The 20,640-nt window shown below is 43.7% G+C and overlaps 1 protein-coding gene across 2 annotated transcripts in view; it reads left to right on the top strand.

Annotated features, from left to right (window-relative positions):
* The window catches only part of LOC135906082 (L-gulonolactone oxidase-like), a 74,593-nt gene that overhangs the window by 6,470 nt on the left and 47,483 nt on the right, over window positions 1–20,640 (top strand). For both annotated transcript variants that reach the window (XM_065437239.2, XM_065437240.2), the window contains exons 4-8: window positions 11,341–11,438; window positions 13,973–14,063; window positions 14,574–14,759; window positions 17,596–17,703; window positions 18,959–19,053. In XM_065437239.2, the coding sequence (XP_065293311.1) occupies window positions 11,341–11,438; window positions 13,973–14,063; window positions 14,574–14,759; window positions 17,596–17,703; window positions 18,959–19,053 (578 nt within the window). The remainder of the gene's footprint in view (window positions 1–11,340; window positions 11,439–13,972; window positions 14,064–14,573; window positions 14,760–17,595; window positions 17,704–18,958; window positions 19,054–20,640) is intronic.

A 20,640-nucleotide genomic window follows, 5' to 3' on the forward strand; every position in this document is an offset into this window, starting at 1 on the left:
GCACGAAGCTTTCTTACTGCAGGCCGACCGAAAACTTGGGTAAAGTTGGTCTTGAAGACCAACCACGAAGTGAGGTCGGCTTCATGGTTGAGAAACCATAGTTTCGCAACGTCCGTAAGATAAAATGCAACGTTTCTCAACTTGGTAACGTCGTCCCACTGGTTATGGGCACTCACTCGCTCATAAGACGAGATCCAATCTTCAACATTGTTGTCATCTGTGCCGGAGAAGATGGGCGGATCTCGCTGACGCAAGGCACTGGCACAAACCAAGGTGGCTGGCGCCGTTGAAGGAGCTGGAGGAGTGCGTGCGTCGTCGGGCATGATGGGGGGTAGAGTGTGACTCCGAAGTTCCAGGGTGGTCGAAACCCAGCACCTCCACCACTTGCTAAGAGATTTATTAGCAACGGGCGCGAACGGGTAGCTGTCACAAGCGTTCGGCGAAAGACAGAAACCACGAGCTCATGCCGGTAGCGATGGTGCTGTGGCGCAGGCGGCTACTCTTCTTTGTTACACAAGATAGACATCAGTTTTTATGAGTACAACATATGGAAACAGTCCACGAGACAAAACTAAATCTGCCATGTGGATGTGCGAGCAGTTGCTGAAACACCAGTGTACAGAAGTCGTGGAATGAAAACCAAGAGACGTGGAGCAAAAAAGAACAAATTATTGTATCCACACAGGGCGGCAACACTTGCTGGGCAACAAAGAGTTGAAAAATTGGTGCATTTTTCAAACATTTAGCAGATGCCGTAAATATACGGCATCAACCATTTGGTACTTGTTCGCAGCACCGTATATTTACGACATTGATCCTTAAAGGGTGCGGGGATGCGTGACTCTCAGGTGTCCCCTGATGTTGTTTTCCTCGCATGGCTCCCATCTCCTGTTATCTGGGTTCTCAGTGTGGCTTTACGGAGGCAGTCGGTGTGGCCCTAGAGCAGTACGAGAGATGGCGCAAGTGTTGCACTGTTAATGCCACCTAACATCAGGGTTACTTGGGCGAAGAAGGGAGGACGACATTCCTCTTTGGCTCGGGGTCTGCAAATGTCATGGACATTCTGCACAAGTGCTGATTGTTGCGCGCCTATCGGCGTGTTCTGAGAATAGTAATTTGGCTAGAAGGCATTGGTGTAGGAAAACTGCAATAAATGCCCTTGTGATGGTTTGCACTACTGTGTTATCAGATTTAGGTGCACGTCAAAGAACCCCAGCTGGTCGAAATTTCCGGAGTGCCTCACTATGACGTGCCTCATAATCAGAAAGTGGTTTTGGCACGTAAAACCCCATAATTTTTTTTACTTTGTTATTGTTTCTTCGTCCCAAGAGCACGGGTGAGACTCTGCAAGGGTTAAACAGGTTCTTTCAAACGCTCGCAAAGACTTGCTGAAAGTAAAGCTTGTTGATGGCTGTATGTCGGTTATTTAATAATGAATGTGTTCATGTACACTCATTAGTGCACACTAGTCTACTTGTGAATTAGTATTGCAACCTATAGTTGACTAGATTGGTCTGCCACCTGTTATGGGAATTGCAAACAAGTTGCATGCAGAGCAGCTGCACGTTGGCTGTGCAGTATGTACTTATTCAGTTTGAGTCATTTACCTTTAAAGTGCCTGTGAGCAGCTAAAGCTTTGGTAACGGTGCATTTGTGAATTTACAAAAAAAAAAAAGAAATAACTAGACAAAAGAAATCAGCATAAGACATGAAGAGCAATACAGGATAGAGCAAGAAAAGAAAGAAAAATTGATTTAAGAATGGAAATCTGTAGAAGAGCACACATGGAAGTTCTAAATATCGAGATTATCATGAAGTCAATAGAATTATCTAGTGGGTCAAATTAAACAACACGCAGAAAAAAAAGCATTAAAACACCCCATTGTTTCATTGCCTGATTTGAACAGATTCCTAAATAAAATGCACCCCCACCTTCTTTGTTCGCAAAGTAGAAAACTAACTTAGAGATAATTACAAATCTCCTAAACAAAGTAGAAATATGATGTACACTCGATTTTTTACCAAAATGGGCAAGGGTCTAATATGTAACAATACCTTGATTTGGGCGAGTTGGTTGCACATTAAAGAACACCAGGGGGTCGAAATTTCCGGCGTGCTTCATAATCAGAACGTGGTTTTGGCACGTGAAACCCCATAGTTTAACTTGGGGGGGGGGGCAAGTTGGTTCATCTTGACAGTTTTCATAGAAACGCGATAAAGATGACGAAAAGAACACATATGACAGGACTGAGACTACACAATCTTATGTATGATCTGAATCGCTTATACTCTCTTTTGTGTATATGATGATGAGTGTATGATGTACCTGATGTGCAGAGCATAAATATATAATTATTTGAAATAAACACCAGTTGAAAGTAGTGCCAGCCCTATCATATGTGTTCCTTTCATCTTCGTCTTTGGTGTGTTTTTATGAAAACTGTGTTGTACAATGGCGACCGATTTCCTAAATTCAGCTTTGATGCAATGCAGTCATGTTATGCGGCAAAGCATACGAATGCCGCAAATGCTGTTTTTGGCCGAGTCAGGTAAATACCGTAGTCCGACAATGGTGAGCCACGATTATTGCTTGAAAATCTTATGGCAGGCCGAAAATATTAATTTTGAACAGGAAATGATGTGTGTCGAACACATTCACTATTGCCTGAGCTCTACCGAGACAGACAGTAAAGGAACCACTAGTGGGGTCACAATAGGGATCAGGAGCATGCATGCTGACTGGTCAAGTTTGAATTATCCAGTGAAGGCCAATTTTAGGATCAAAATAACAAGTTTGGGCTAATAGAAATAAGATGGCACCAGCCAGGATCTTGGGTTGAGATAGAATTAACCAAAAAAATCTGATTAACCAGAGTCAAATTAACGGAATTCTAATGTAGTGGAATGTGACATCTCTCTTTCAACATCTCTTTTTATCCATTTCGTTGCTCGTTGCACTGTATTCATCTCAAGCTTTCTGACAAGTTTTCACCCACACTAATCAGTTCATGGTGTTTGTTATGCATTCTGAGGCATAGAAAAGAAAACGGAGGATAAGAGTACGATACTTATAGAATGAAGCACAACTAATGAAATGTGGTGATTTAGATCACCATGCTGTTTAAGAACAAATGTTGAATATGTTCTGTCAAGCCTTTTAAGGAATGCTTTTGGTATATAACTTGCTGGAGGGATTGTCTCTAATACTTCTTGCCACAGCATATATAAATTCCTGTCGTCTGGGTTAGGCATATACAACAAAAGAGGAATAATGAGTTATCTCAGTGGCCACTCATGACTTGTAAATAATAGTACACATTCTTCTTTGCTCTATTTTGTAAGGAAGTCTTGAGGTCATATGGTGTCTGAAAGTTTGGTAGTGGAAAGGCTGAAAGCAGATAAGTTCCCGTGTTGCCATATCGTATGCGCATGAATGGCAAACACCCACCTAGAAGATAGGCAACAAATATTATGTGGCCATTGGGTTATCAGCAACATACAAGTGGATAAGTTGTGCTTTCTCTTTTAAATGCTGTCTTCATATCAGGTGCCTTTGTCCTCTTGTTTGCGCCTGAGCATGCACTACTAGCAAGACTTTTCTGTTGGCTTGTTTGTCACTGACCATCTGCCGTACATTGAGTGCCATGTTAAGTATGTGACGCAGTTGCGTGTCTTGTTGTTTGTTGTTCTCTGGTGTGTAGAATTTCTTTTTTATATGTATATATTCACCCCCTTTTATTCTCTCTCTTCACTCATTATGCACCCTCCCCCTTTATAAATGGTCTATTTGATCCATTTGTGGTTTACAGAACCATGTGCACCAGCTCTTGATGCACTCCACCACAGCCCTCGATTTTCTGGTGCAGAGGCATCACAGTCCTCAATTGTGGCATGGTGCAGGCAAGGTGCCATCGAAGTGCATGGGCTCAGCTCAGGCAGATGATGCTCACAGGTGTGATGCTTGCTGACAGTGACTACTTCCAGTGGACATGGAAACATTTATCTAACATGTTTGCGCATTTTGATGGAGGTGAAACACAAAATCGCCCGTGAACTTAGATTTAGGTTTAACTTCACGTTAAAGAACTGCAGGTGGTCCAAATATTGTGGCCTTCTGCGTGGGGGAAGGCGGCGCGTTCGCTCTCTGCTTTCTTTCTTCATGCACGCCAGATTGAGCCGCTATCGGCATCCCTCGCGTGCTTTTACTCGCACATGCAGCATACGACGTGCGGCGATAGTGTTATCGCCCTTGGACTTTATACGAAATGTCATGGTGATGGCGATGGCAAAAATGTGCCTGGAATGTCCATACAGTTGCTGTTGCAGTAAAACTTCAGCATACTTTTCCAAATAGAAGTGCTTTATCTTCTTGGCACCCTTTCTGCGAGACACTTGTCAACCACCTACTCGTAAAATAGGTATGAGATTCCATTGACTTGTAGGCTTTCATTTGTTTGAGGGTAACGGAGCTAACTGAGAACAAAAAATAGCTAACAATGTCACCATGAGTTTTCTGGGAAGACACTGACATTGGCAGTCGATTGCGTCTGCTCCTGGGGGTCAGTGTGTACGGATCAATGTTGTCTTGGTGCTGCAGTTTTTCTTGTAGTGTGAATGTGGTAATCTCATCAGCTATGAGCAACATTACTAGATGAGGTCAGTTAGAAAACTCTCTCAAAAAGGTGACCCAAACCTGTTGCCCATCTGTGGGTGATATTCAAGTTGACTTGCGATCAGGTCACATGGGACCATCCGCACACCAGAGGATGCAACATAGTTAGTGTGCACCTTCAGACAAGCTCTTTCTGCTGCACATAAAGACACTGGTCGCAAAAATGTATTAAAAGAAAGAGACACGGCTTCATGTTACCAAAATGCGTTCAGCCCATTAACAATCGGGAATCTGAACAGACCTAGTGAGGTTCTGCACTTATGATCAAACAGAGATAAGCAAGTGCGAGTGGATATTGTTGCTTGTGAAAGGTATTTTTATTATTATCACTTATTTCTTTATTATTGAGCTTTACCTGGCCAGGCTTGTCGCAGGGTCAGAAAGAAACTTTCCTGGAACAACACTTCACATGCTGAACATTATGCCAGCTAAAACTGTCGTGTTTCATTCGAGTACAATTATGCGTACCTTATTTTTCTGTCTTCCTGAGTATTGCTCTCTCATTCTCCACTTCTCAAAGTTTATAGGGCTTGTTTGCACGAACAGAACATTTAAAGCTAACGCAAAACGACAAAAGTACAGTAATGTGCCGGCTGGGACATTTTAAAAACTACACTTGGTGAAACATTTATGTTGGTGGCATCATATTAGCACTCAACCAGTTGCGTCGTTTGTAATGCTTGCTAGGCACAATTTATTTATTCATCGCAAAAGCGGGCATGTGAGCAATAATAATAAAAAAAACTCTGCAACAAGTTTGTATGAACGTTTATTCTTTAGGTAGCCTTAAACACCGTACTTAAACTGCACTGCGATAGGCCAGCACTTTGTAAACAGGCCCGGACAGCCTGGTGAGTCTTCTCCTGCCCAATACAGTACAGTTCAGATGTGCCCTCTTTGAGCGAGAGTCTCGAAGTAGGGTGACACATTCTTCTTGAAAAATTCACCATTAGTCAATTTTGGAAAATTTTGTTTGTTCTGAAAAGGCTGTGGCAATTAACATGAGTTGAATACTGGCAGCAGGCAATGAAGCAGAGGACATGCGGAGCAAAATTCACCTGAACAGGGTGCATCTAGATTGCAGCGCCGCCACTATTTAGGTGACAGCCAGCGGCCACCTTGCTGCAGTGGTGAGTCCGCAGAATTTCCCAACTGCTGTTATCTAGTAACGTTTGTTGTGAGTAGTATACGGCATGAAAACGCTGCTTACGCAAAGTTGATGGAATTCTGAGTGAACGGCTGGCAAGCTCGCGACACTTCACCACGGCCACTTCATCGCTGCCACAGTTGCCACAGTGGCTCATACACATGGCTGCCGCACAAACAAGCCGGCATATGTGACATCACGTGCAAGATATGTATATATTGTCCTATTGTTTCTCCTGTTCTTCGCTCACTGTCTTGTTTTTATCCGCCTGTGCACCAGGGGCACAAGCCTTTTCTGGTGGCATATGCAGGAATAAATAACAAACTGCATGTGATAAAGCCATAGTCAGGTTTTTGGCTCTCCACAACAAAATCACGGCGAACAGATATACTATTCTGTCATCTCAGAATAGGACACACGTTTGGGACCCATAATTTTCTACTTACTGGAAATAAACCTCCAACCTGTGGTAGATCTGGTGAGAGGCTGACCGTCCTCCACGTGCTCCTGGAGTGTTGGGAAGCCGAAGCTGAGAGAAAGAAACATGTTCCTCTTGCGTACCGTTATTACATCCCTCTTCACCTGGCTATGTTCCTTGGTAAGGAACCGCTTTTTAACACCAAGACAGTCCTAGATTTGTTGAATGATGTTGTCCTACATGTAATAATCCCATTAAATTCATAGCGCATCCTCTTCCAAGAAGATGCTGCTGTGACAATGTTTTTTATAGCACATGCCTCCAGGCCCTTGTGTTTCAGGGGCTCTAATGAGGCAGCAGTGCTCTAGCAAATTTTGGTATCAGACATATTTTGTACAACATATCGTTATCTCGCAATGCATCTTAATGGTCATAGTTCTTGCCATTTTACATCGCCATAATCGTATTATACATAAATTTTAAGCACTTTAGAGCAACTTCTTTTAAGGCCTCTTTACAGCCACGCCACATCAACCACATAGAAATCATACCTCAACTGCAAGGCCATTAACACTGGCATGGCGCTCTTTGGCCATACCTGGCCCTTGCGCCAGTAAACATCACACATTCAATTCAATTTTCTGGTGGCTGCTGCACTTCCTCCTCCTTGTCCTTGCGATTGTTTTTATGCAAACAAACAATTAAAATTATGGCAGAGCTCGTCTCACGATGACTGTCGACAGTAATGCAAATAGCAACCAGAACAGTGTAGTGACAGACCATATTTCTGAGGTCATGTTTATTTACAACATGTAGTGGTAATTCTTAGTCTCATTGCTTCAGCGTTATGTCACATACTCCTATACTGTTCCACTTTGCTATGGCACTCGCTTGCCGAGGTCACCCATCAGCTTGGAGGCATGATGATGACTGTATGACGCCGACATAGTGACGATGAAATGACAAAGAAGAAATGATATTGCTACATGCTACTAGAAGACAATGATGTCGACCCTTTGATTTAATGGGATGAACCCGTAAGTAACGACTGCTAATCTGATGACGATGACCTGCCTTGCTTGATATTGGCTGGCTTCCATGTTGGCCAATTCTTGCTACTCTTGTAAATACACCCTATAAATAGTTTCCCTGCTGTGCTCTTGTGTAACAATATTCATTGAACGACAAAGACTGGTGACTGTATGACAACGACTGTATGATGATGGCGATAAGATGACAACTGGATGAAGGAGTCGGAATGACTACAATGGCATGACCTAGACTGTGTGACGACTACATATAACATAGAATGCATGATAATATGTATGTGACAACGACGCAGTGGCGACGATGGCATAAATTTAATTTAATGATGACGGCATGATTACCATAAAATGGCAAAGTAGGAATGACATCGAAAACCTGTATGATGATTCTGTGATGACGATGGCATAATTAGAGCCAGATGACGAAGCTGGAGTGAGGATGATGGCATGACCACTATGATAGGGAAACAACCAGACGAAGAAATGGGAATGACGATGGTATGACTAGTTATGCGTGATAGCGTATGATAGTCTGTATGACAGCAATGCAATGACGACGATGGCTTGACAATGGCGGCTTTATCACGATTGAAAGACGACTGCATGAGTATCATACAATGACAAAGAAGAAATGACATTTATGGATTGACGAAAGTGGTAAGACGACAGCATGATGACAATGGGATCACAATACTGATGTGATGACAATAGTGAAAGGATTGTGACGACAATGGCATGAGGAGAAAGGGACAGTGAGTGCGTGATGACAATAGTGCTACAATGACTATCATGAGACCCTTGAGATGACGATGGGGGGAATAACAATTGAATAACGACAATATGTTACATTACAACAATGATGAAAGACTGACGTCTATGGAACGACAAAGGCAGTATGACAATGGGTGATGTTACTGAAGTGATGACAATTATAAAAAATACCCGCCGTGGTTGCTCAGTGGCTATGGTGTTGGGCTACTGAGCACGAGGTTGCGGGATCGAATCCCGGCCGCGGCGGCTGCATTTCGATGGGGGCGAAATGTGGAAACACCCGTGTACTTAGATTTAGGTGCACGTTAAAGACCCAGGTGGTCGAAATTTCCGGAGTCCTCCACTACGGCGTGCCTCATAATCAGAAAATGGTTTTAGCATGTAAAACCCCATAATTTAATTTTTTAATTATAAAATGGTAATGTAAGGACGACAGCATGACAACAACTGCGTGTCGACCATGCATGTTGACAACATCATGACGATAATCGAATGACAAAACTGGAATGATGACAATGTAACGACCACGAAGGCATCATAACCCCGAACACATACTTAGTGGCCCAAATTATCAAAAAACTTGGACCACTAGGTTGGAGTAGAAGGCATGACGACCACAGCATGATGAGAGTCGGACCAGAAAGCTGAAAAGACGACCGTTGAATGACCATGACGTCATCACTATGGCGCTGTGGTAATGCAACCATGACTGTATGACGACGTTTATGCGACAGTGATGACATAACGAGTGTCAGGTTACAAAGCTGGAAGGACAGTGATGCAATAACTATGACGCCATCTAGACTGAGATATTTTGTGGCCTAAGCTGTTGGACAGCTTGAGCCACTGGGTTGGGGTAGAAGGCTTGGTGATGACGGCATGGCGAGAGTAAGATATCGCGAAACTGTAATGATAATGGAACAATCACTACGGCAACATGACCAGGAGCACATTTCTAGTGGTACAAGCAGATGGACAACTCGGGTCACTGTGTCAACGTAAAAGGTTAGCTAGCTAGATTGATTGATTGATTGATTGATTGATTGATTGATTGACAGACGAACACACAGACAGACAGACAATGCTCAAAACAGCTGAAGTAGCAAAGAATGCTTTTCATTGATAATAATGACACCTGTCACTTTTTGGCCTAGGTAAATGTGCACATGCACTACCGTATATACTCGTGTAAGGGCCGCACTTTTTCTTCGAAAATTTTGCTAGGTGCGGCCCTTACACGAATCAGGCCGATTTAGTACAGGCAGTACAGGCCAAAGGTCTGTACTGTTTATGCAACAGTAGCAGAGTGCAAGAGTCACAAATGACATGCCAGAAATGTTTTTATTCGGATTCCATTTCGCTGTCCTCGTTCTCGGAGGAGCTCGCCTCGGCGTCCGCGTCTTCCCAGAGACGGTCATCTTCGGTGCCGTTCATGGAGTTCGAAATTCCCGTTACCTTGAAGCTTTTAGCAACTACTTCTACTGACATGGCACGCCACGCATTCAAAATCCATTCACACACCTGTTGGAGCGACGCCCGCTTCAGCCGTCCTGTAGGGGTCTTCTCGTGGACGCCTCCAGCCATCCATTCAGAGTAACATCGGCGAAATTCCACTTTGAATGGTCTGTTGACGCATACGTCGAGCGGCTGCAGCACACTCGTCAGGCCACCGGGAATGACGGCCAAGTCCGTACGAGTTGCGGCAACTCGGTTCTTGACGCGGTCGGTCAAGTGGCCCCTAAAGCTGTCCAAAACAAGGAGGGCTTTCCGTTGTAACAGCCCTCCAGGTCTGTTTGCCCAGACGGTCTTAATCCAGTCAACGACCAGTTCCTCGGACATCCAGCCCTTCTCTTGCGCACGTACGACGATTCCCTGAGGGAACTTCTCTTTTGGGAGAGTCTTCCTTTTAAATACGACGTACGGCGGAAGCCTCCTGCCGTCTGCCGTGATGCACAACATCACAGTGCACCTTTGGCGTTCTGCACCAGTCGTGCGCACAGACACACTTTTCGCACCTTTTAAATCCACTGTGGTGCTTTCCGGTGCATCGAACCACACAGGTGTCTGGTCCGCATTCCCAATTTGGGACAGGTCGTATTCATGCTCCCTCCTGAGAGCATTCACGAAGCGATGAAACTTAATGACGTGGTCTTCGTACTCGCGCGGCAGTTTTTGGCAAATCGTCGTTCGGCGCCGAATAGAAAGCTGGTTACGGTTCATAAACCGCGTAGCCCAGCCCCGACTTGCCTTGAATTGTGCCGGGGGTATTTCCATGTGGCGAGCGATGCTGAGGGCTTTGACGCGTATCATGTCAGTCGATACGGCGTAGCCGTCCCTTCGTGTGTCGACGACGTAGTTGACGAGCTCGCTTTCGAGTTGCGGGTACTTGCACTTTTTCCCGCGAAACGCCTTTCGGCTCCTGTTAGTAGCGGCGAGGGCATCTTTCTGATTCATCCAGTAACGCACGCGCTTCTCATCGACGTCGTACTTTCGTCCAGCTTCCCGCTTCCCGTGCTCCTCGGCATAGTCAATCACTTGCAGCTTAAATGCTGCAGTGAATGATCTCAGATGCCGGCCCATCGTCCGTCACGTGCGCTGGCTTCTGCAGGGTTCACTACAACCAACAAAGTGACACCGACGACACCGATCTGAAGTCGCGCTGCCAACGTATCGACACGATGCTAGGAACGATGCCAACAAAGAGGCCGCACAAGGCAAATATGGCGGCGCGCTGTCAACAGCGTGGTCGGCGCGTCGGCGGAAGTAGAATAAAAGCGGAAAAGCGTGCAGCGCCATCTGGCTGTAAATGAACTAACTACACTTTTCTGGCGGGACATTTTGAACTTTTGTTTTTTTTTTTTCGAAATATCCGCTTTCAAAGTTGGGGTGCGGCCCTTACACGAGGGCGGCCCTTACACGAGTATATACGGTATTTTTACAGCCTCACTACTAATGTTATCCCATTGACAGACTTTGCACCTTTCATGTGGTCAAGAAACAAGTGTGCAAGCTTTTCTTCTACCATTCTCACAACACTAGAGTTTGAAGTAAGAAAGGAGCAGCACTAGGTACGAGACATGACGATTTTCTGTGTTTGCCTTGTTGCAGCTGCTGCACAAAGTCAAATGCAACTGTCCAACTGGTTTTGTGTCTGCCATACTTGTTTACATTTGCTGTTTTGTGTTGCCACTTAACTTTATAAATACTGATGGGTGTATGTTTTATATGACAAAATGTGTTATTTCTGTTGTTGTTCTTACTGACTGCTACAACTGTGCCCTTTTAGGTGGATAAGGCACGTGCAACCGTGAAAGCTGAAGCTGGCATCACATTGAAAAAGCTTAATGAAGTGGAGCTTGCTTGGAATGGCCTGGCTCTCATGAGGTATTAAGGCTCATCTCACATTTGATTAGCTCAGTGTTGGTAGAAGTTACTGCTAACTATGACTACATATTTAGCATGGTGCACATAAATAAACACAAAACACAGCACATAAATATATACAAAACACTGAAGAAGAATGAAATGTATGAAAATACATAATTTATGATTGAGTATACAATGATAAAGGGACACCAAAGGCAAATATTAAGTCCAGCTAAAGTGACAGATTGGTTCTCAAGAGTCAATAGGGCATCAATGTCATTGCGAACAGAGCGTTAATAATCGAGAAATTGAGGTGAATGCAGCACGTCATTAGAGACTCCTCTGGGACATTCAAGTACTTACCCAATGATGAAAGCACTCCTCAGTTAAATTCTGTCACTAGTACTCAACCACTCATTACAAAAACATCCTTGTATTGCATTTTAAGATGAAATAAAATGTTACTTGTCCATTTCTATTTCATATTTATAAAAATCTCATTGAGATTACTCTTGACAATCATGCGGGCAGTCAAAAGGTTTCGTTTTTGCTCGACTCTGCTCCCCCCATGCTTTCGCATTTCAATAGTTTCATTAACGCACAGTGCTGTGCTGGTTTTTCTGGCTTGCGAAACTCGCACAAACTGCAAGCAGCAGAGAATTCAACTTCCATATGATGTCGCGGGATGCCCGAATGGCCCACGCCACTTGACCAAAAAGCTGCTGCAGCAGTGAATCTACCACTCTGTCTTGACTAGGTTTCTCCATGGCAGCGTGTTTGTGTTTTGTGCAAAAAACTGTACCGGCATCTGTCAGGCGCCGTTTTACTCGCCGACGGCAACATGATGGCAGCAAAGAACGATGATGGCGTATGCAACGTCGCCACTTCCTGGGTGGGTGGTGGGAGATTTGAATTTCAGAAAAGGTATTCAGACCCTTCAGGTGCAATTTTCTTGTAAACTAAGTCTTTTCTTGGCACGAAACAAGTGTTGCAAGGTTTCTGAAATTGTATGTAAATAGATTGCATCAGCTTAGTATTTGCCTTTAGTATCCCTTTAAATGACCTGAGGCCACTGTGATGAAATGACAAAACCAGAGTATTGTTCAGAATATATTGCCAGACTAATTCTGGAAACATAGAGGATAAAATGTTCTTTTTTAAGGAGAATGTCGCTACTGATGTAAAATATCTGCACATGGATTGAAGAAATATTCTGCAGGAAACATGCAAGGCATTCTGTTAACAAATGGAAAAGAGTACAGTCATGTCAGGGAACAAAATTCTGCTTTAGCGCAAAAATGAACAAGACAAAAAATCACTTCGAGTATGTTTACTGAGGTCAAAAAATGGACTAGACCCCAAAAATAAGCCATATTAGATAGAGTAGCCTATAATGCGATGCCATAGCATCAGTAGTGGTTGGCAAGCAATGGTGCAAGTGTTTGGAACAGTTGTGGTGTCTTAAGTGGTGAGACTTGTTACGATAGGAGATGAATCTTGGGGACACCCAGGTGTACACAAGGTTTTCAAGGTGCCAGGAACAGATTGTGATGTGGAGAACAGCAGAGGGTCATCTTGGCCTCAATATAGGTCCTGTAGTGGGAAGATGAAGTTCTACGACTTCACCTTTGCTTGCAGTGCACTGCACTCCACCCTTGATGTGGCTCAGCAACTGTCATTCTCTGGCCAGGACAATGCAGTGAATGCACCTACAGAAGGTGGCTGTGAACTGGTGGAGGCTCAAAGCTGAAACCTGACTTCCACACACTCACACTGCCTCTCACACTGTGCCTGGATCACTGACAAATGCCTTCCTTCCACTTGGGTGTGGCTTGCTGTGTCTCCACATTTGAAACTACTCTTCTGTCTTTTATTTGCTTCCGTGCTGCAGAACCCTGAGATGTTGAAACTTTGTGCCACAATTGCACATCACCATCAGCGCCTTTTGTATGTATTTCTCATTTTGTTTGCCTTACTGCTTGGCAAGCTGACATGAATGCTGACATGCTGACACACTGTAACATCGTTTTATTTTTTCAAGTGCTCGTAGTGTATCTTCACTATGTCTAAGCACTGGTCCTGATTATCGCTATTTTTTTTTTCTTTTCATAATGTATCTCCACATTGCACAGCCAAGCCCAAGAGACCTGTTGCAGTAAATACTGTTTATCTTAGTTTCACTATATAGCTGCAGGAACTCGCCATTAGAGTGACCACTGGGTTGATGGAGTTATTGGCATTAACTGCAGACATTTCTGGGGTATCTTCAGTTCAAGCACCGTCAATAGCTTTTGCTTTTTTGTATCCTTCCTAGTTCCCCTGAATGTACAACTGCTTCTTTTTTGAGTGGCATCTGATAGTTTATGATGTTCATGACAATTATATCTACAATCAAAAGCTTGATCTTGTTGGCTGCTGTGAAATGTTTGAATGGCTCTTCATATGATGAGGCACGCAGCATAGTTGACGTGCAGCTTGGCCCCAGCTAGTTCCTGTTATGATTGATGACGTTCTTGGCATCTTGTGACGGTAGCATGTGCAACTCTTTCCAGCCTTGGTGCTGTTTCCGACATAACTCTTGGTGGAGCCATTGCCACTGGTGTTCATGGTTCTGGGCTCAAGTATGGTATATTTTCAACACAGGTACAAGCAAATTCTCTGTACTGACTACATCTAACTTTGTTGCATACCTCTTGAGCAAACTTCACAATCATTGCTATGCACATGAAATTGAAAAGATCACGTTCTTGTGTTCATGCATACTGTTATCATGACATTGAAAGTTCATAATTTTGGTACCACACTGCACCATAAAATAAATAACGCATTCATAAAAGAAGGCAAACACTAATGCCTGCTTTCGGCTGTCTGTTGACAAGTGAAATTCTGTGAAAGCAATCACTTGCAACTGAGTGCTTCTATCCACTTTATCTTTTGTTTTGGCTTTTCTTTTCACTCGGCCACCTTAAATAACCAATACAGTACAGGATTCCCACAGATCCCTGTAGCCTTCCTGTGAATGCAGAAATTGAAATTGCAAACCAAAATTTTCTGTAAAGTTTTTTAGTGGTGTAGTATTCATGTCTTTCAGATTAAGTCTGAAGAAAATGGCATGCTTTCTACAGCAATAAAATGCTGTTCTTGAATCTAAAGGTCTTGGAACTTGAGCTCATCACAAGCACTGGCCAGAGGCTCTGCTGCTCGGAGACAGAGAACAAGGAAGTCTTTTGGGCTGCCTGTTGCGGCCTGGGTTCCATTGGAATTGTTATTACAGCTACAGTCCAGTGTGAGCCAGCTTTCAGACTGCGAGAGGTGCGCTACTCATGTGAACTGCAGCAGGTTTGTGAGTTTTTCATCATTATTGGAGTTGTAGTAGCACTTGTTGTCTTTGTATAAAATTTATGAGCGCTTGTTTGTAGTTATTGACATTCTTTGTAAATCCAGGCAGCTAAAGTTGTCTACACAGTCTGCAAACGTGATGTGGAGTGCAAATGGGGCATGCAAGACAACCAAGAAGGCATAGATGCGGTGCTTTACATAACAAAAAACAACACCAACTAGCCCATCAGTCTGTTCTTTCGTGCAAATGTGGGAGTCTCGTGGAACACTCAACCTGAAGGCTGTAAAGCGTGAACCTTCTAATTTGAGCTACTTTTATTTGGAGGCTGTGCAGTATTGGTGGAGCCGCAAGCTTGTGTTTCTGCAGCTAGGATGTAACAAAATGTAAATATGCAGCTCCAAGATCTAGGGTCCATAGAAGATGCTGCATAAACAATGTCACAGAATTTTGGTGCACAGGTTACTAGTTGCTTTGCATAGCCTAAGAAAATTTTCATTGCTACTTAGTAGCAGGAATTGTGGGACTATAACTTTGTTGTCTCCTTCCTCTTTTGATGTTATTTGTTGGCTTTTTATGTAAAGATGTGTGCAGTGGAATGGTATGCTTTTGTTACAGTAAAAGCTTGTTAATTCGACACCCATTAATTCGGAAATTCGGATGGCTCTATTGGTCCCGGCCAAAGTGCATGTTAGTCTATGGGACCAAACCTTCGTTAATTCATCAGAATTCGACCCCGCACCGCTTAATTCGGACAAATGCCGATGGCTGCTGCTACACGAAAGTGTGGTAAAGCAGCGCAGGCACCAATGGAGTGAAATTGAAACCTGAGAGGCATTGCCATCGTCATCAATTAGTGGGGGCGATCGCAGCGTCACCGAATGTCGGTGCTTTCTTTCTTTGCTCCATTGTGCCTTCGATGCCATTTTCCCTTGTGTTGTTGAGTCGGCATCATCTCTTCTTGTGGAGTTTTCTTTTCTCGTAGTGACAGTGTTTTGCATGCCACCACCATCGTGCGCTATAGTGACGGCAACACCGGCAAAGCCGCAGAAGTACGAAGCCAAGAACTTGGCTAAGGTGAAAATTTTGCAGGCTTTGAAGAACGGTGAATCGCGACAGCACGTTATGACCAAGTACAACGTGAAGTAGAGCATGTTGGGAGCGTACGTGAAAAATGAACAACAGATTCTGCAAGCCTTCGAAAGCGAAAAGTTTCATGCATCAAGAAAACGGTTGTGAACCACAGCTCAACCCCAGCTCGAAGAAGCTTTGCTCCAGTGGGTTACGGACTGTTGCAACGCGCATCTGCCTTTGAGCAGACCTCTCATCATGGCACAAGGTCAGAAGTACGCTGCAATGATGAACATTGACTCGTTCAGAGCTTCAGAATGCTGGTTCGCGAGGTTTCGGGAGAGACACAAACTCGTCTTCAGAAGCATGTGCGGCGAAAAGGCCAGCTTCTACGAAAGCGTGACCACCCAGCGGAAAAATGTGAAGCTGCTTGAGCACATTGCCACATGTGAACCAAGTGACGTGTTCAACACAGACAAAACTGCTTGTGACTTTAAAGACGGTGACTTTCAAAGGCGACCCGTGCATTGGTGGCAAGAAGTGCAAGCAAAGGATAACTGCGCCTCTTGTCGCCAATATGACTGGCACGGAGCGCTTGCCAATCGTCATCGGGAAGGCGCATAAGCCACATCGTTTTATTTAAAACATCAAAAGCCTTCCTGTCGAGTACAAAGCGAACAGGAAGGCTTGGATGACCTCGGACATTTTTCGAGGCTGGCTGCAGCAGCTAGACCGGCATTTCATGTCTAAGGACCACAAGATAATTATGGTTGTTGACAACTGCAGTGTTCATAACTGTACAGTCGAACTGAAGAGCGTCAAGGTAGTTTGTTTTTTGCCTCCCAACACTACATGTGCCCTTCAGCTGATGGACCAGAGTATCTTTCACTATGTAAAGTCGAAGTACCGAAAGCACCTGCTACATCGAATGATCTTATGCTCAGAAGTTGGAAAGCTGTATGCAGTGGACTTACTCGGTGCAGTGCACATCGTCGCCCATGTGTGGAAAAGTACACCTCTGCAAGTCACCGCCAATTGTTTTCGGCACAGCGGTTTTGTGATGCCCGAGCATGCGGCAGTAGCCATCGAGGTGTCAGCCGAGTCCACCATTGATGACTGCCCGACCTTCGATGCTGTCCTTCCCGCAGATATGACCCTTCAGGACTACATCGCGACTTATGATTGTGTCACCACGGCTGTTCTCCTAACCGATGAAAAAATGATGACCATGATTCAGACGAAGAGTCATGCGAGGCGGTGCAGCCACGACCTCATTGCACCTCATGAGATGTCACGGAGGCACTTTTGATATTGGAGGACGTTTGCCTGAGCACTTCCAACACTTTGCGGGCTGTTGGCCACCTGAAAGAGTTAAGAAAAATTGTGGCGTCGGCCGGAACCTGCATGATAAAGCAGATGACTTTTGCAGAATACTTCAGTAAATGAAGATATGCTTCTCCAACTTGATTTTAATGTTGTTTTTCCTGTTCATTTGTTAATTCAGTATTCCGATAATTCAGAAATCTTTCCCTGTCCCGTGAGATTTCAATGAACGAGCTTTTACTGTACTTTCTTTACCAATTTTATATTTTCAGTTTCAGGTCAGTCAAATGGTTTTACTTTTCCTGTGAAAGTTGAATTACACGAAGGTTTCTTTTGCAGTTATATTGCTATATTTCTATGTAAGTTATGCGTATCACATTAGGCACACTGAGTAGTAGCACAAGGCACGGAGTGCTGAAGCTCTTCACGCATTGTATTTTCCAGGTCCTAGAGAATTTGGATGTGCATCTGCAAAGTTCAGACCATTTTCGCTGTTTGTGGTACCCACATTCAGACACTGCAGTTTGCTTTCATCTGACAAGAACAAATGAAGTAAGCAGTAGTTTTGGCCTTACTTTAACTTTCATTTTTCTTGTGCAAGCAGGGCTCGATAGCTCGCTTTTATTAAAATTTTGTATTAGTAAAACATTATTGCTGTCATTATTTATGCCGTAGGCTTTTCCACAGATTTTCTATTGTGTCACTGTTAAGTTTATGTTGCAAAGGGTGGCAAACACAGCCACCCCAGTGATTATTCTGCTGAGTGTAAGTTAGCTGTGTTAATTCCTGGCTCAGCAGCCAAACTTAAACAGTCTCCCTCATTGTCATGACTAGTGTCCACAAGTGACATTCGTTCCCCACCTTCTTCCATAGTGAATCGAAGGGACTGTGTCATGTTTAACACATGGCCCCTTCTTACCCCGCCCCAACCACAATTTTTTTTAACTTTTGTGGTACACCACACTTACACTAATGGTTTTGTGTGTTGCACATTGGATGACTTATTGAAGCCACTTGAGAATGATTCTGTGTTTGCTGGGACCTTGAAAATAACGTGTCTGGGCTGCCGTTTGAGTTTTCACTGATTTTTGCCGTGTGCATTAGTGTAATGCCTTGCAGACATGATTGGCTGCATGCGATCTAAACACTACGCTTGTCTGTTTACAATGACCAAACCTGGTTAGGGGCCCTTTGAATGCATGTTTAAGAGCTCCATTTGGTTAAAATTAAATTGCAGTGCCCTGTAGCCACGCCAGCAGCGCTGTGAATGTTTAACCACAGAAACTTCAGAAGCAATGAAGAAATGTCGGCAAGTAATGGCTACAGAACGTATTGTAGTGGCATTGCATTTTGGTTAAGGAATACCACATTTCATCATGCCGTCTTCGTCTGATGAATCGGCGACCAACTTTTCTTCTAGTATGTTTGTCATTTTGATTTGCTTCCTTGTTCGCACGGTGGCGCATGCATTTAGTGCTACTTGCCAGTGAAGATAAAATGGAGAAGGTGCACTACAAAGGCATTGGGAAGAGCGTAGGAAATTGAAAGAAGAAAGCGTGATGGGAGATTTGGTTTACACTGTTGCTGAGGCATTTTGTGCCTGTGCCCAATGCACTGCAAGATAAATAAATCAGCATGACCTTAAATAAATCAGCACGATCATCTTCTCTTGTTGCTGCCATGGATTTGGATCGCCTTATGTGTTGCTGCAAAATCTGTAGTTTGTGTAGTGATACTTCCTCTTTTCAGAAGGATGATGTGTTAGCGTGTACTGTTGAAGCTAACAGGAGCTTGATCTAACTTGTAGGAGATAACAAAGCCATCTTTTCTTGAAAGAGTCTATTACTGGATTGTGGAGTATGCCTTTGGGTACTATGCCATGGAGTTCCTGCTATACCTGAGGTGAGAGACAGCACTGGCATTGTGATAGTCGGATTGATTATCGATATTTTGATCAATGGTAATATAATTCCCCTTCTTGGTGTCCCTCAAAAACTGCTTTTATATTTCTTAATTGACGTACATGCAGATTCCAGGCAGTTGCAGTTCTTAATCCCGCATACTATGCTTATAGTTTTTCGTAATTATAAGAACAGGCGGAATTATGTTTTCCTCTATGTAAGGACATTAGCATGAGTGCATACCAAAAGCATGATTATGTGTTTGAAAGATATGGTAATTTCAATAGGTTAAATAGTTTTTCATTTTTCCTCTTAAGCTGGTCAGGTATTAGTGAGCATTAAGGGAAACATCAGTCCTTGAAAAAAAAAAAAGTATATTTGAGATATGGTGCTGAAAACTTGTACATACTGTATTTGTTCAATTATAAGGCGAGGGTGCCAGTTGGAAGACCCATGAAAAGAAAATGTCGCCTTGTAGTGTGGCTTCACGTCATCGCAGCGCACGCTGCCGTAAAGCCACACTATACGACGGAAGTTGCACTGCTGTGAAGCCACACTATACGGCAAGATTTGCGCTGCTGTCAAGCCACAGCTTAAAGGGACACTAAAGTGAAAAATTATTTCTTCTGCATCAGTAAATTACCGTTCTACAACACCAAAAACACCACTCTTACAACGATAAGACGTTTGGTAAGCCAAAAAAAGCGCAAGAATGTAATACAGGTGGTGATGCCTACTTAAGTTCCCGCCCCTGGGGGCTGTGACATCTTGGATTTTGATGGCATCTTCTAGGGCCTACTAATTGTATACAGTGGTACAGATTGACTACATTGTGTTCTGAAGGAACCAAATATTAAAGATGGCAAGTTTCGGGAATCTTTATTCAGCCAACGTGGCCCAAATGCGAAAACATGCTTTGGAATCCCTGACGTCACGCTGACGTACCGGCGCTGGGGTTTCGGCGCGAAATGCAAATACTGATACTTGGACCTTCATTTTTCTCATCTAATAATTAAGCTATAATTTTGTTTAATGACTGCCTGCAGGGTTCTCAAACAATACTCCATTAGTCTAAACTGATTCATTGTTTCGCTTAAGTGTTCCTTTAAGGAAAAATTCGCATATATGGCAGAGGGTGACATCGAGGCCAAAGATTCTGGGGGGAAAATACCCTACCTTATATTGAAATAAATACAATATGTGTAATGTTATGTGCTTATTTTGATTATGCAGCCCATTTTTGTTTATCTCCTCTGGTTCTAATTTTATAGGAGCTTCCATTAAATAAAGTTTGCAAATATTTGCAAAATACAATTCCTCAAATTTCACTGAACAGAGTACCAATAGTTTCTGTATGATTCAAGGAATGCAATAAGACCACCCTTGTTGCTCTGCCTTACCTAGAACCCACCGTGGTGTCTTTGTGGCTATGGTGTTGTGCTGCCAAGCACAAGTTCACGGGATCAAATCCTGACGGGGCGGCTGCATTTCAATAGGGGCGAAATGCAAAAATGCCTGTGGTCTCATTGCATTGAGGGCACGTTAAAGCTACCCTGGTTGTCAAGTGCTGCGCGCCTCATAATCAAAT

This window comes from Dermacentor albipictus, chromosome 9 (genome assembly GCF_038994185.2).
Source record: "Dermacentor albipictus isolate Rhodes 1998 colony chromosome 9, USDA_Dalb.pri_finalv2, whole genome shotgun sequence".
Lineage (NCBI taxonomy): Eukaryota > Metazoa > Arthropoda > Arachnida > Ixodida > Ixodidae > Dermacentor > Dermacentor albipictus.